Source organism: Sarcophilus harrisii, chromosome 6 (assembly GCF_902635505.1).
Source record: "Sarcophilus harrisii chromosome 6, mSarHar1.11, whole genome shotgun sequence".
NCBI lineage: Eukaryota > Metazoa > Chordata > Mammalia > Dasyuromorphia > Dasyuridae > Sarcophilus > Sarcophilus harrisii.
Genome location: NC_045431.1, coordinates 133,378,468 through 133,395,630, shown reverse-complemented (window position 1 = coordinate 133,395,630; position 17,163 = coordinate 133,378,468). Strand labels below are relative to the sequence as shown.

General features: G+C 38.9%; 1 protein-coding gene across 1 annotated transcript in view; it reads right to left on the bottom strand.

Moving 5' to 3' along the window:
• PPA2 (inorganic pyrophosphatase 2) overlaps positions 1 to 15,389 on the bottom strand; it is a 108,970-nt gene extending 93,581 nt beyond the window's left edge. The window contains exons 1-2 of the mRNA XM_031943067.1: positions 15,162 to 15,389; positions 2,744 to 2,808 (exon numbers count right to left, since the gene is read on the bottom strand). Coding sequence (XP_031798927.1) covers positions 2,744 to 2,808; positions 15,162 to 15,342 — 246 coding nt within the window. The 5' untranslated portion in view covers positions 15,343 to 15,389. The remainder of the gene's footprint in view (positions 1 to 2,743; positions 2,809 to 15,161) is intronic.
• Between the last annotated feature and the right edge of the window lie 1,774 nt (positions 15,390 to 17,163).

Sequence of the window (17,163 nt, the reverse complement as noted above, 5' to 3'; positions counted from 1 at the left end):
CCCATCATTGGTTTGTCTCTATCCATTGATGTCTTCAGTTCCTTCGGCGTCGTTGGGGCAATATTCAGGTTTGGGGGGGGTAGGAGAGTTTCTCCCTTCCTTTCAATCCCCAGCAAGCAACAGATTGATTCTTGTAGCGAGACTTCTCTGGTGGCTTTATCAGCAGCCATGTTTCCTTGAGTAACAGAGTCTTCCCCCTTTTGGTGGGCTGGGACATATATTACTGCAACCTCCTTAGGAAGCCAGATGTCATCCAGGTTGGTGTAAATGTTAACCCTTTTTCCCACCATAGGGTTTCCGTGGCTCCAACTAAGGTGAAGTATAAGGGGTGGGCGATTTCAGCGAAACCCTAGATCCACAGGTGACAATAACCAGCTGCATCCAAGAATTCTTGCAGCTGGTACTTGTTAGTTGGTGTGGGAGTTGTCAGGATGCCTATAATTCTGCTGTTTGAAAGATGACATAGTCCGTTCTTGAGCCGAAACCCAAGATAGGTCACTTTCTTTTGGCAGAGCTGAGCCTTCTTTCCTGGCACCTTATAGCCTTTTTGTTGGACAGCTGTAGTGGGGCAAGGGTATTGTCTTTGCGCTCTTCATAGGTATGAGTGGCCAGGAGTAGATCATCCACATATTGCAGCAAGATGACCGCAGCATTTGAGGCCTTATATTCCTGCAAGTCCTGCACTAGCACATCTCCAAACAAGATGGGAGAGTTCTTGAACCCTTGGGGTAACTGAGTCCAAGTTCACTGTTGGATTATGTGTCCCACTGGATCCTCCCATGTGAAGGTAAAATTTGGTTGACTGATTGGTGTTAGGGGAATAGAGAAGAAGGCCTCCTTGAGGTCCAGGGCTGTATACTATTGTCTAGTGGGTCCAAGGAAGGGAGGAGTGTGTAAGGGTTGGGCACTGCAAGGTGAACAGTCTCTATCCTCTTGTTTACCTCCTGCAGATCCTGGACTGGACAGAAGTCCCTGGACCCAGGCTTCCAGACTGGCAGTAAGGGAGTCTTCCGGGAACTTTGACATGAGCGGAAGATCCCTGCTGTTTTGAGCTTGTCTACGTGTAGTTTGATTCCTATAAGTGATTGTTGGGGGACGGTATACTGTTTGGCCCTTACTGGCATGGCATCAGACCGGAGTTGTACAACTATGGGCCAGTGATGGGCTGCAAGCCCATATGGGGCATTTTCAGCCCATATGTCTGGAAAAAGAGACTGAAAGCCTTTTAGCAGAGTCCCAGAAGATTCAGTCCATGGTGGCTCCTGCTTGGGGTGCATGAAATGGGATTCCTCTGAAAGAGGGCACAAAACTAAAAGCTGAGGGGAGGGGGGGGGGATTCAAATCAATGGATGGTGACTCACCTCCAAAGGTTATAGTGGCCTGTAGTTTACATAAGAGATCCCTGCCTAAAAGAAGGTAGGGACAGTCTGGCATTACAACAAAAGAGTGAGTAACAGTCCTGTTCCCCAAGTCCAGTGTATGAGACATGGTGTATGGGACCATGAAGGTCTCCTCAGCTAGATTTACTTGTGGTAATCAGATTGAGAAAGGATAGATCAGTTGAATAACCCCTTCTGCTGCATTCACATCAGCATTATTTAGCTTACAGTGTTATCAAGGGACAGCAGTTCTAGATCCTGCTGTGGAGAGGATTTGTTAATTATTCCTGTGCTTAGAACCTGATTATGTAACAAAAAACATGTGCCTTACCATCCACATCTACTTCTCCATTAGGATACAATGAAAATTATTGGAATTGAGCACCTGACTTTGAATCTTGGGTCTACCACCATTACTTGGGTCTCAGTTTCTTTATCTGCAAAATGAAGGGGTTAAACTAGGTAATCTCCAAAAATCCTTTTCAATTACAAATCTATGATGCTGGAGAAGCTAGATGACATAATAGAGTACTGGCCCTGTAGTCAGGAGGATCTGAATTCAAATTTGGCCTCAAATACTTGACACTTATTAGCCATGTGACCCTGGGCAAGTCACTTAACCCCACTGCCTTACAAAAACAAATCCAAATCTATGATATCATCCTATCACCTCCATACCATCAAGCATTATTGTATCCCTCAGGTCAATAACAACTCTTAATTCAACTCCAATTCTCTCATCCTGGCCTTCTCTCCAGGATACCCTACCATCCTTTAATTTTACACCTTCTGCAATTATGGCATACTAATCCCATCTCAAACCTTTCTTAAATGTTTGAGTTAATTCTAGGTTTGGGTATATTTGGGCAATTCACTTAACCTATTTCAATACATAAAATGATACTAGCACCAATCTCAGTATGTAAAATAAGAATAATTATAGCACAAAAAGGCAGGGGATACTTTACACATCTTAAAGTACTTATCATTCAATAAATTCATATTTTTTTAATATTAGTTACCTAGATATTTCATGAGTGGCCCACTATTCAGAATCTCTTCTTTTCCCAACTATCAGCTTTTCACTCTACCCACTTTTATCTCAATATCTAAACTCCTAAGTTTAGAGTCTCTGAAATCTCCTTACCAGAGAGCAAACTCTAGACACTCTTGTCCCTTAACATTTTAAGAGACACTCTCCTAAAGATACCTATCTTCAGTTATTCTTACGATCCACCTTCTTATACCTTATCAGTACTTTCCAACCTTATGGTCTCCTTATAATCTTCACTGGAGATCTCAACTTGCTCCTTGATGCTGTCAGGAGAGTTTCTTTTTAACTCCTAAATAATTAAGGGCAATACCTCTTTGGATTCAGTCTTCAGAGGAATGTCATGAAAGGGGGAGATGTAGTGACCAGCTGTAGTCTCTGCAAGATAAAAGCAAAGAACATTAAAACTGAGGACCATGTCCTATGTTTATGCCATTGCAACTAATGTGCATCATTGAATATTTTTATTCAAAATACTGTTTTCTGGAAGTTAAAACCAACTTTAAAAATCTGTTCTAATCTGTTCAGTCAGAAAGCAATTCATAATAAATTAATTTTTTTTTGCAGTTCATAAATTTTTCACTTAGCCCCATGGCATCCAGCTCTATAGCTATAATCCAACACAAACGGTATAAAAAAATCAAAGTTTGAAAAAGTGTCTAAACAGCCCAGCTGGAACATATAGAAGGTACTCACATCTCACTAGTACCTTCTGCCTCTCAATGCATCATCTGCCTAAAAAGTATGTCCGTGCGTTCCAGGGCCTCTAAGTAGTGACCTGAGCATAGCCTTTGCCCCATATCCCAATAGCTACACTGCTTTTGGACTTCTTTGACTTTCTGCATACCACCATTCTCCCCAGCCCTGCTGAGGATAACAACATATAACAACAACTACTACTAACATTTGTATAGAGCTTATTATATGCTAGGCACTGTTGCTAAGTACTTTATAATCTTATTTGATTTTCACAACCCTAGGAAGCAGGTGCTATCTGTAGCCATATTTTACAGATAAAGAGGTGAAGCAAACAGAGGAGTGTCTACATCCCAACGCATCCTTCCTTTCAGCTTCTTTTAGTTTCTTGTCTTCTCCTATTAAATAGTAAGCTCCTTGAAAACAGGGACTGTCTTTTCTTTAAAACAAAAAACAAACAAACAAACAAAAAAAAAAAAAAAAAAAACTTGCATTTGTATTGCCAGAACTAGCAGAGAGGCTGGTACACAATAGGAATTTAAATATTTCTCGACTAACTTGAATTACTGGAGAGAAGAGAGAGCAGTTCACTCACTTCCAAGTAAAGTGATATAAATTTACATCAGTGAAAAAATGATGTAAATGCCTAGAAACCTTTAGTAGGTGAGGAATGTCACGTATGTGGCTGTTTCCTCCACGGATGCAGATATTTGTGACCTTGAAGGAGACCTATGCTTTAAGAAGACCTCTGTCCTCCCAGAATCCACATGAAGAGAAAGGAAGAAAGACATGGTTGGAGGTGCTATCATATTCCAGAGAACAATCTAGCAAATAAATTTCCAGATCACCCCAAATGAGAGAATATGACCACAAAACTTCAAGTCTAAAATATCTTTAATGATTCAGATTTTTTTTTCTTGAAATTCTGGGCTAAGAAATACAGTCTATATATGATCAATGTATATACTTTTCAAAGAAAAAAAATTGGTACAACATACTGAGGAGATGCAAAAATTGAGGGTAAGAGATCCCCTATCAGCAATGGGATCCCCTTAGCCAGTTGCACAGGTTTTGCAAAAGAATTTGCAAACCCCAATAAATACAAGCATAAAGTTTGTAGCAAAGAATGGATTTATTTAAGCTTTTGCTAAGAAGACAGCTTTCTTAGTCTTGAGATCTTTTGAAACGAATTTGTCTCTGTTTTTTAAGAGACAGTCTAAAGGAGAATCCTTAGGGATAGAGTAGATTGTCCCATTTTGCCACAAGCCTTAGATTTCCCTGATTCTACAGCATCTCATTCTCCTAGGCATCCCTAGATAAAGAGAAATGACAAAACTTTCTCTGATTAGGGGACTTTTTGTCAGAATGTAGGAATTCCCGTTTGGGTGTCCCCAGACAGAGAATTCTGCTGAGTGTGGAGCTCCCAATAACCCAAATTTTCTCGGGAATTTGGGTGTCCTAGCTATAGAATAGACAACCAGCAAAAATGAGCTTACCTAAGCCAAACTCTTAGGGATCCTCATACAGGCCACCAAATGATGAGATGTGAGAATTGAGGGTAAGAGATCCCCTAACAGCAATAGGATCCCCTTGGCCAGTTGCACAGGTTTTGCAAAAGAATTCACAAACCCCAATAAATACAGGCATAAGATTTGTGGCAAAGAATGGACTTATTTATGCTAAGACAGCTTGCTAAGAAGATAGCTTTCTTAGTGGGCAAAGAATCCTGTTAGGATGATTTTTTTTGCAAAGATGAGTTTATACTGAGAAGAAAATATCTTCATCAATGAGCTAAGTCTAGAGAGGCATTTAGCAAAGATTTGGGGTTCAGAGTCACCTTTTATTAGCCTTCTGAGGTTTGACGCTAAAGAGATTAAGGGCTAATTTTTCAATTAATAGAGGGAAGTGATTATGCACCTGAAGAAGATCTCCAATAGAATGAGATTACTCATCATGAATGGGTGTGGCTCCTCCCAGAGACCAGGAGGAGCACCTTCCCCCAAAAGTTCCTTTCCAATCTCCCCCAAAGATTAAAGGGAACATAGTTTACATCAATACCCTTAGTTAGAAAATCGTTTTTTAAAAGTCATAAATTTGTGTCATGGAATATTTTAACTTTGGAATTTCTTGATTTAGGGTATGTTTTCCTCTCCAATTTCTTTCTCAACATAGTTTTTAAATTCAGATTTTCAAATGTTTAAACCAACAAGGAGGATAGTGGTGAAATGATCAATCCACTTCTTAATTAGCTTCTTATCTTGCTGCCATTGGCAACATGAAAAGAAAGGCAGTTGAAAGAATAGCTATTCTTGACAAGTCAGGAATAATGATGAGAAAGAGATCATCATATCAAGTTCTGTCTTATTCTCTAGAATTCAGAATTGTAGAGGGCATTCTACATGTGTTCTAGCCCACCTTACTTCAACAAAAGATAAATGATGGGAAAGGAAATGTTAAATTCTTCTCAACAACTCATCAACATGTGCCAGGTGCTTAGAAAGATAAGGATGAAAAAAAGCCAAGTGAATAGTCCTCAAGTAGCTTACCAAAATAAGAGAAAATAAAAGAGAACTGACTTTGGAGTCATAAGAACTGGGTTCAAATTCTGCCTTTGATATATATTAGCAGTATGAGTTTGAGCATATCATTAACCTTGCTGGGTTAATAAGTTTCTTCCTGAATGGCTTGAATTAACCTTCATGGGTTCCTTGTTTGAATGGCTTGAATTAGACAACCTCTGAAGAGATCCCTTTCAGCTCCTGATTTATAAATGGGGTACAGAGTTAGCAGTATGAGTTTGAGCATATCATTAACCTTTCTGGGTTAATAGGTTTCTTCCTGAATGGCTTGAATTAACCTTCATGGGTTCCTTGTTTGAATGGCTTGAATTAGACAGCCTCTGAAGAGATCCCTTTCAGCTCCTGATTTATAAATGGGGTACAGAGTGGGCGTTGGAGAGAATAAGATAGAAGTATGATAACAAGATAGGATATAATAAGGGTAAGGAAAGGATTCAAAACCCATAGGAAATTAAGGAAGGAGGCAATCACTTTCATTTGTAGTGATCAGAAAACAGCTCATCATCCAGGTAGACCATAACAAACCACATATGCCATGATTTATCTAATCATTTCTCAATCAGTGGGTCCTCACTTTGTTTCCAGTCTTTGCTACCACCAAAAGCACTGCCATAAGGAAGTGAGTATATATGGAAGATTTCCCTGTGTCATGGACACCCCACGGAATAAAAATGGACAGCACCAACATGTCTGGGTCAGAAGGAATAAATAATTAAATCATTTTTAAAAAACAGTTCCAAATTCTTCTCCAGAATACTGGACCAATTCACAGAGTCCATGTCTTTTATCATCTCTGTTAATTTTCTGGGTATGAGGTGAACTTCCTTAAAATAAACTTCCTGAAATAAACTAAACTCTTAAGAACAGGAATAGGATATCTTTAATCAAAATAATAGGAAAGCTAACCCACTATGCAGGAAACATCCCACCAGCAGACTCACAGGAAGAATTTCTTTTTAGTTTTAGGAGAAAAGGGGTACAAAGTCACATGAAGGAGCAAGGCCTAGTAATAAGATCCTAGTCACCAGGTGATCTTGGCAAAAACACTCACTTCTCATGATTAATTTGTCCTTTATTATCTAATAAATCTCAATGAACAGGACAAGAAAATTAGGAGCTGGGGTGCAGCTCAAGCTAAATTCCTTTCCTAAGTAAGATGGAAAGGTCCTAAGTAAGATGGAAAGAAAGGGCCTTAGGTATGGTTCAGGTCAAAATAATGGAGAGTAAATATTAGTATCATTTAAGGAGTGACAAGTACATATTAACAACTTTCTGTCATTATATTAACAATTTTTCTGTCACCTTAATTTGTATTTTTGTATTAATAGTAATAGCAACAACTTTTTTCATATAGCTGTGACAATTCTCAATACATCTTCTAAAAACTGCTCAAGTCCTTTGAGTATTTATATTTTGGGAAGCAACTGAGTAAACTGAGTAAAAAATTGTGTTAATGTTACAGAATAGTGTTAGCCTCATGGTGGCACTCATGCCTCTGGCATTCCTCCACTACCAAGGCCTATTCTGGAGGACCTCCAGAAAGGTAGCCCAGCGCCAGGCGAAGGAGACAGACTGTGAAGGAGATAATAAAGACTTTGGACTTTTTCCCTGACTATTCTCATGGTTATTATTCTGCCAGGACCAAGGCTGGTCCCGAGACTTCCAGAAAGCTAATCAGAATATTACATTTTGGCACCTGAATGAATGTGGAAATAAGGATTTACACTCAGCAGTCCAGACTGACATGACCCTGAGTTCAGTGGAAAAGTCTCTGTACAAAAATAGACAAGCAGGAAACTTTGGTAAGGGTTAAACTAATGTTTCAGCTGAAATGGGACAAATGCTTAGAAAAGAGCCTTCCCCACCCCAAGGGAAGTATGTAGAATGCATAGTTAAGCTAATAAAAAACCAAGGTTTGATTGTAACTTGGAAGCAAATGAATGAACTCTTAGAATCATCATAGTCTGTCCCTTGGCTTGGCCGGCTAGCTTTCTGGAGGCCCTCCAGAATGGTTCTTAGTTTCAGTGGAGAAGGCAGGAGAGCCACCCTGAGGCTGATCAAAGATGCAATCTCTCAGCTCTCAGTGAAGAAGTGAAGGAGACAGGACCACCACCACTTAGGGTCTTTATCTTCCGGTCTGTCTTTCTCCCAGATCTCTTTCCTCTTACATATTCTATTATAAGTACATCATCATAAGTGTCAATCTTGTAGAATAGATCCAACTTGTAGAACTATACTAAGTACTAAGTATATGTAAACTAGAGAATCAGTATCTTAATTCTACTGAGTTAACACCTTGTTTTAGGATTAAATCAATCATACTGAACTAGAGAACTCACATGGTAAATTAGATAACCATTGTATTATCAATTCCACTGAGTTAACACCTTGTTGTAGAATTAAATCAATCAGAGTTCCTGCCTTTTACAGTTTTCTATTTGTATCTGAAGATGCCTCTGAATATTCAATTTGGGTAGGAAAGTCTAGCACCCATCCCACAGATGTAGAACTAAGTAATGGGAGAAATTTTAATTGTTCATGGCAGGCCAAACTATATAATAAAAATGACAACATTACTAAATTATTTCCCTTATTTAGTACCATAGCAATCAAACTACCAAAGGATTACTTTATACATTACTTTAATAGAAAAAATATTTATTCATCTAGAATAGATCATTAATCTCAAGAGAGATCATGAAATAAAGTAGGAAAGAAGATGGTATGGGCTCTAAACTTGAAACAAAGGATTCTTACAAGGTGCTAAGTCAGTGGAATTGATAGAGACAATAGTTGTTTAGCATGGTACTTAACAGTTCCCTAGTTCAGTAGACTACTTAGTACTTAATATAGTTCCACAAGATTTACACCTATGATAAGAGAGCATATAAGTTTGAACAAACTCAGCCAGAATCAGAACTGGAAGACAAGAGACTGTGGTGGTAGTCCTCCTGCCTCCCCCACAGAAACCAAGACACATTCAGGAGGACCTCAAGAAGCTGGCAGAAGCAGAGAACACAAGACTGATGGCAGGAACTTAAGCTCTCCGAACCAAGGAGAGAGATAGGCCTCTAAGAAAGCTAACCGGGCCCCAGAAAAGAAGACAAGACTTTGAAAGAGACAATAAAGGATCTGGACTTTAACACCTGGCTGTACTTGTGGTGATTACTGAACTGAACCGAGGGCTTCTCCTAGAGACCCCAAAGAAACTGAATCAAGAAAACCCACCAGAGAACACTAGAGGAAGATATTCTAGGTTTACCTGGTTCTGGTTTTTTAAAATAGATTTACCAGAGTAAGAGTTTATACAGAAACAAATTAATCCAGTGGCCTAGGGTTCAAAAACCACAAAGACTCAAGCTACTGCAAAAAGACTCAATTTTTAACAAAAACTTCTGGGAAAACTGAATAGTATGCTGGCAAAAATTAAGTTTACATCAATACTTTATGACAAGATAAGCAACCTAGATATACAACAACAAGATATACAACCTAAGTATAAAAAGTCATATCAAAAGCAAATCAAAAAAAGAAATAGCTTTTGGTAGTGACAAAGAATTAAAAACTAAGGGGTTGCCCATCAACAAGTGAGTAATGGCTGAACTAATATTGTTATCTAGTTTTAGTGGAATACTATTGCACTATAATAAATAAAGAAATGGTTTCAGAAAAATTTGAGAAGACTCTTATGAACCAATATACAGGATGAGAAAGAGATTTTTGAATATGGATAATATGGGTATTCATTTTACTTGAAAATGGACATATGGTATAAACTTTTTAAATTCTTTCTTTTCTTTTCTTTTTTTTTTTTTTTTTTTGCTTTTTTCTTCTTTTTTTTCCCAGTAGGATCCAGTCAGACACAAGTGAAACTAAAAAACACACAAAAAAGGAATCCCCATACTAAAAATGAATGGAAACCATTAAAGTATTTGTAAGCTCCCAACTTCTAAGATATGGTTCAACACAGAACCTTTGAGGGGTAAAAAGCTCTTGTTGCTCAGTCCTGTTTAACCCTTTGTGACTACATTTAGGTTGTTGTTTGTTTTTTGTTTTTTTTTTTGGGGGGGGGGGTTGACAAAGATACTTCAGAGATTTGCCATTTCCTTTTCCAGCTCATTTTGAAGATGAAGAAACTGAGGCAAATAGAGTTAAGTAACTTACTCAAAATTCCACACTTGGTGTGAACCTAACTCCAAACACAGCACTTCCCTCCTGTGCCACCTAGTACCTAAGTGTTGTAGTACAAGGCCAAATAAAAATTACTTTTGGACTGTGCATGTCATTAATTCATTATGGATAATCAAGAGCTAGTAATAAACATCCAAAGTGTAGGAAACATCATTATTCCTGTCCATAAAGAGAAACTTAAATTGATTTTAAGCAGATAATTTCCAGGCAAAAAGCCCAAGCAATGTATCCAAGAAGATATGGATGAGTAGGGTCTTTAGTAGTCTCTACACAGACAATGTGGAAGTCAGGTGCAGTAATGAACAGAGATCTGGATTTGGAAATAGAAAAACCTGGTTTGAAATCCCATTTCATCCACGAAATAAATGTTACTCTAAGCAACCTTCTCAATACCTCATTTTCTTACATGTGAATGAGGAGGCTAGAATCAATGGTTTGAAATGCCCCTTTCAGTTCTAAATCTATGATCCTACAAATTTAAATTCCATTGTGATTTCACAACTATAAGACAATGCAAGTGTAACAATCAGACAAACTAAGGCTTAGGAGGCAAAAAGTCACTTCATTTACCAAGAAAAATGTATTTCCCCACAGGTAAATAATCAAACGCTATGAATATGATGTTCTGAAGTGATGAAATGAAAAGTCATCAACTATTGTATGAACAAATGCTCCAAATCACTAAGAATCAGAAAATCCAATTTCAAACAATTCTTAGATTTCACCTCATACCCAGTAAATATGGCAATTAGGAAAATTCTTGGAGCTTTGGGAAAATAAACAAATTTAGCACAATACTGGTGGTATTAGTCTAACCATTTTGAAAAACATTTTGGAACTACATCCAAAAGAACACTAAATAAAATATAATCTTTTAATGAGAAATACTACTAAATTAGGTTTATATTCCAAGGGGATTAAGAACTCCACTCTTCTTTCAAGAAAAAATGCCTGGAAATATGAGAAATATTTCTATTTTAAATCTTTAAAAAAAAAAAAACACTCCTTCTGGAAGCAGAACTACACTAATTCTTTCCTTATAGAAATGAATTTAAAGTTGCATCACAATATAGCATATAAGCATTATAGTTTACAAACACCTAAAGTTTGTGTGAGGACAAGTTGCTAGTTGCCAATTACCATACACTACTCAAAAACACCTTGAGGTATCAGCTACTACATGGTCACAAAGCTGTATTGAATCAACAGTACCATCTGGTGGTAGTGTGAGGAATTGTCTGACTCAACATTTTTCCCCCAACTATTCCTTTCTTTCCACTCAGGCAGAAAACACCATGGTCTACATATTTCCTGTCTTCAGCAGCTCACTGCTCAGCTGATTTTCTCTCAGGTAATCTCTTTTTCCCATGAACACTCACATCCTTTTTAACATCCTTCTCACTCCATTTTCTCTTCTCTCCCGTTTAACTCAGGCTCTCCTCATTCTACTAAGGCAAAAAAAAAAAAAAAAAAAAAGTGACCCTAATCATACCTGGTAAGCTAAGTAGTGTTGATTGATGGGAAGAAAAGTCAGAAATAAGAAATAAAATTTGATCACCTCATAAACCTTTCAAAATAAATTAAATTCTTCATCAAAATCAATACCAATATCTATCAGTTCCCCACTAATTAAATCATTTTTCTTCAAAAATACAGCAACTGTGTAAAAATTTTAAGATTATTTTATAATTTTTTTGTATTTTAAATTTAGGAGTAATAGTGTTGTATGTATTGTAATTGTAACAATCCAAAGTGTTTACTATTTTATTGCAAATCTACAGCATTTCAATGCATAATGGAAGGATAGAAGGAAGGACTGATTTATTAGACACTTAGTATGTTTAAGGCAAATAAGACAGTTTGAGATCCCTGCCACCATAGTATATTACTTCTGTGAAATATATTCTTCATTCCAAAAAACGAACTCATTAAAATTTTGGAACATAATCCATTCATTAAACTCCCAGAAAGCTGTCCCCCTTTCCTATCCTCAAGAAAAACAAATCCTGTGCACTTGTTCATATCTATTTGAATAATCTTCACCAAACAAGGACACTACAGTAAATGATTTGCATCCAAATAAAACTGCAATAGTCATAATAGTTTTCACCACACAACCAGTCAAGTATTATCATTTTTTAAAACAAGAGAATCAGTCGAGGGATATCCATTCCTACCCTAAATCTGACATAAATTAGTTTATGTGGCATTGGGCCATTCCTTTAACTTCTAAATTTCAAATTCTTCAAAAGCAGTGGGGTTATATATAAAATCTCTTCCAATTCTAAATCTTATGGGCCTAACACAAGATAATCTCTAAGGTCTCACAGATCTTATGATTGTTTCAGATAAGGGGCAACTCACACAAATAAATAAGTCAAAAACTGAGATGCTAGACAGCAAATTGTTTAAAAAAAAAAAAAAAAGCCAACTTCAATTAGGAAGACCAAAGGCCTCTGGCAAGAAGTATGATCCTGTGATTTCAGAAAGGCCTGGAGAGACTTACACGAACTGATGCTGAGTGAAACGAGCAGAGCCAAGAGATCACTATATACTTCAACAACAATACTATATGATGACCAGTTCTGATGGACCTGGCCATCCTCAGCAATGAGATCAACCAAATCAGTTCCAATGGAGCAATAATGAACTGAACTCGCTACGCCCAGTGAAAAAACTCTGGGAGATGACTAAGAACCATTACATTGAATTCCCAATCTCTATATTTTTGCCCACCTGCATTTTTGATTTCCTTCGCAAGCTAATTGTACAATATTTCAGAGTCTGATTCTTTTTGTACAGCAAAATAAAGGTTTGGTCATGTATACTTATTGTGTATCTAATTTATATTTTAATATATTTAACATCGACTGGTCATCCTGCCATCTAGGGGAGGTGGTGGGGAGAAAGAAGGGAAAAATTGGAACAAGAGGTTTGGCAATTGTTAATGCTGTAAAGTTACCCATACATAGAACCTGTAAATAAAAGGGGAGAGAGAGAGAGAGAGAGAGAGAGAGAGAGAAAGAAAGAAAGAAAGAAAGAAAGAAAGAAAGAAAGAAAGAAAGAAAGAAAGAAAGAAAGAAAGAAAGAAAGAAAGAAAGAAAGAAAGAAAGAAAGAAAGAAAGAAAAAGTAGGAGAAAATTGCATGCTTAAAAAAAAAAAAAAAAGTATGATCCTGATAGAACAAAATCATTTGTGTCCTAGGCAAGTCTAAGAGCTTTAAAGGTCAGAGTAGGGCTTATATCCATTAGTAGTCCCCCCCCCCCAAGAAATCATTAATCCAATTTTTAAAATAATACTCTTTATTAGAAGACAAGATTCTATTTACCTCCTCGTCATACCTACTTTTCTCTCACCTTATTAAATTGTGCCTATGTAAACAATGGGAACAAGTCATAGGATCATAGAGGAAATTACCCATATTTCTGATGAATGTCACATTCTTTTCCTTCCGGGGAGGTTGCGACAGAATTGACTAATAGGACATTGTTATTAGTCCTATTAGTCTAGTTTAAAAACGAGAGATTAGAGAATTGCCACCAGAAAGAAAACAGGGTATCGAGAAGGTTGCTTAGAGTAACATTTATTTAGTGGATGAAATGGGATTTCAAACCAGGTTTGTCTATTTCCAAATCCTTCCATCATGCATTGAAATGCTGTAGATTTGCAATAAAATAGTAACCACTATGGATTGTTACAATTACAACACATACAACACTATTACTCCTAAATTTAAAATACAAAAAAATGTCCTATTCGTCTAGTTTAAAAACGAGAGATTAGAGAATTGCCACCAGAAAGAAAACGGGATATCGAGAAGGTTGCTTAGAGTAACATTTATTTAGTGGATGAAATGGGATTTCAAACCAGGTTTGTCTATTTCCAAATCCTTCCATCATGCATTGAAATGCTGTAGATTTGCAATAAAAGTAACCACTATGGATTGTTACAATTACAACACATACAACACTATTACTCCTAAATTTAAAATACAAAAAAATGTCCTATTCGTCTAGTTTAAAAACGAGAGAGAATTGCCACCAGAAAGAAAACGGGGTATCGAGAAGGTTGCTTAGAGTAACATTTATTTAGTGGATGAAATGGGATTTCAAACCAGGTTTGTCTATTTCCAAATCCTTCCATCATGCATTGAAATGCTGTAGATTTGCAATAAAATAGTAACCACTATGGTTACAATTACACATACAACACTATTACTCCTAAATTTAAAATACAAAAAAATGTCCTATTCGTCTAGTTTAAAAACGAGAGAGAATTGCCACCAGAAAGAAAACGGGGTATCGAGAAGGTTGCTTAGAGTAACATTTATTTAGTGGATGAAATGGGATTTCAAACCAGGTTTGTCTATTTCCAAATCCTTCCATCATGCATTGAAATGCTGTAGATTTGCAATAAAATAGTAACCACTATGGTTACAATTACAACACATACAACACTATTACTCCTAAATTTAAAATACAAAAAAATGTCCTATTCGTCTAGTTTAAAAACGAGAGATTAGAGAACTGCCACTAGGTGGCACCCCCTTTCTGCCTCCCTTTCCCCTCCCAGAAAGTCAATTTGACCCCTCGGTTCATGGAGCCTTTTCCAAAAAAAAAAAAAAAGAAAAAAAAAGAAAAAGCTGCCCTGTCTCCCCCTGCCCCCCAAGCCCAGGAGAGAAACTGTTAACATTCGTGGTTCCCTAGCCTGGAACTTTTAAAGCTTTCAGTCTTTTAGTTCCCACGAGTGATCGCTATGCTGCTGGGAAGGAACGATGAGCTCCTGCAGGGTCTCCTTCCGTAAGGAGAGCAGCTCCGCGAGGCTCAGGAGGGGTCCGCCAAGGGGGTAGGAAAGGGAGGGAGGGAGTGACCTTGAAGCAAGGATTGGGAGGGAAGAGGAGGAAGCCAGCCGCCGGTATTGTAGGGGCTGCAGAATTCCCGGAAATAGGATGGATACAAAATCGACACAGGAAAATTCGAGAATGAGGGTACTCGTGGTTGGGCGGATTAAAGGGGGCTTCCCGTAAGTGGTCAGAGGAAATATGGGAGAGAGAAGAGAGGGGGGGGGGGGAAGGGAGGAGGAGAAAAAGAAAATAAGCGAGAGGGGGAGGGGACGAACCAAGCCGCGGGGAGGGGCGGGAAGAGGCCGGCCGGCGGAAGGGGGCGGAAGCCCAGGACCAATCCCGTGGCCTGGGGCACATCGCCGCGGGGCAGCAGACCCTGGGAAGGGCGGGCCGCCCATCTCCCGGTCTCTTCCGGTACTCACTAAAGTAGAGGCGATACTGGTCCGAGCCCGGGAGGCCCCGCTCCTCGGTGATGTACCGGCTCATGGCTCGGCGCGGCGGCGGCGGCGGGAAGGGCCGCGAACGTCCGACCCGGGCCGCGGTCCCGGCAGCCCGCAGCGGCAGCCCCAGCTTCGGCAGCCCCAGCAACCGCAGCGCGCTCATGACCTCCGACAGGCCTCCTCTTCCTCTTCCTCCTCCCGCCCCCGCCCCCCTCGGGTCCCAGGCTGCGGCAGCGTCCCGGCCACGCCCCCGCCACCTGGCCCAGGTCCCGGGGAGGCTAATTAGTCCCGAAAGCCTGCTGGGGTTAAAAAGGATATAAATGAGACCGAGACCTCTCGCCTCCGGGGCCGGAGGGTGGGAGGGCTTCGGGGAGGGAGTAAGCGCTTATATAGCCCTTACTCCGCGGGCGGGCACTTGCTAAAGCATCTCTTTCACGTTTTAGCGCGCTGGAGCTTCGCCACCACCCAGATAGCTGCGGTGGGACTCCCGTTCTGTAATTAAGGAAACTGAAGCAATCGGGGCCAGGGACTTGCTCAGGGTTGAGCTCGGGTCTTCCTGAGCCATTCCTCTCGCTATTGCACCACCTAAGCCACCCCAAGGAAAGGCTCTCATCTGACAAAAGGATGCAGGCTTGTCAGAAACGAGGTTTGGATCCACAGCTACCACGTACCAGATAAACTCCCGCCGGATACACGATATAAAGTGCCATCTCATAAACATCTCATAAAACGATGTTTTAGCTCTATAGATAGATAGAGGACAGAAAGGATCAGCAAGAGGAAATGGACAGTTCTAATGACAAAAGGAAGAGTTCGCCACAAATCCAAGAGAGCTAAGATTAAAAGGAAAATAAGTGGTGGGAGGAATCTGATAAATTCTGGTAAAATCTGATAAAAAGTTCATACACATAATGAAATATAGCTTTTAGGGGAGACAGCAATGATTTTGAGGTCCCCCCTGACCTTGGAGTGTATTGTCCTAAAAATGTCAATGATTATAAGGGTCTTCTGGCCTAGGAATGTAGTAATTATTAGACTTTAGGGAAGATATATTGGTGATCCTGAACCCCCCTTCCTTAAAGTGCTATTGTTCTGACAATCTTGTCAGTGATTCTAAAGTCTTCTGTCCTTAGAATATTCTGTCTTACAACCGTTACTGACTTCAGATAGATAATCTGTTGGTCGATGATAATCAAGTTTCTGAGCCATGAAGCTGATCCAACTCTCTCCTATAAATCTACTTTCTCTGGGTTCCCTGCGAATCTAGAAAAGATTAGTGGAGTTTAGCTCACTTCAATTGGTATTATATTTACAATAAACTTTTCTTCTTGACAGGAAAATGAATCCAAGCCTGCAAATTCTTTTGAGACACCTCACTACACCAATCTATGATCCCAAACTCTGGGGTCCCCTTTCCTGTAGAGGGCTGAAACTCTGAAAAGGTGTGCTTGAATCAGACAGAGGAACACTTCAGGCTAATTACCTGTTCGATGTGAGATAATGGCTCTATATACATATTTAGATGAGACGGTGATGTGATGGCTCTCCTCACCATTAGTGCTTGCTGAATGTTTTGGTGCTGAGATAATCGTAGGCAAGGAATGGAGGGCTGGGAAGAAGTCAAAGGCACTTGGCTACAGGAGGAAGAGGAGAGAATCTGGAGATCAGAATCAAGGATATATCTTTGGCAAGCCAAAGCTTGCCTGCCTTCTTCACTTCTCCCCTTAAAAGACCAAGAACTTTGAGTATCTTTACATTGATACATACATACATTATATATATATATATATATATATATATATATATATATATATATATATATAGCTGTGAGGTTCTTCCTTACATCTACCAGATTGGCAAAGATGACCAAAAAAAAAAAAGAAAAGACCTTTGAATTTAGTGATACATATATATGTATGTATATATATATATATATGTATATACATACACACACTATCTTATATATATATATATATATATAAGT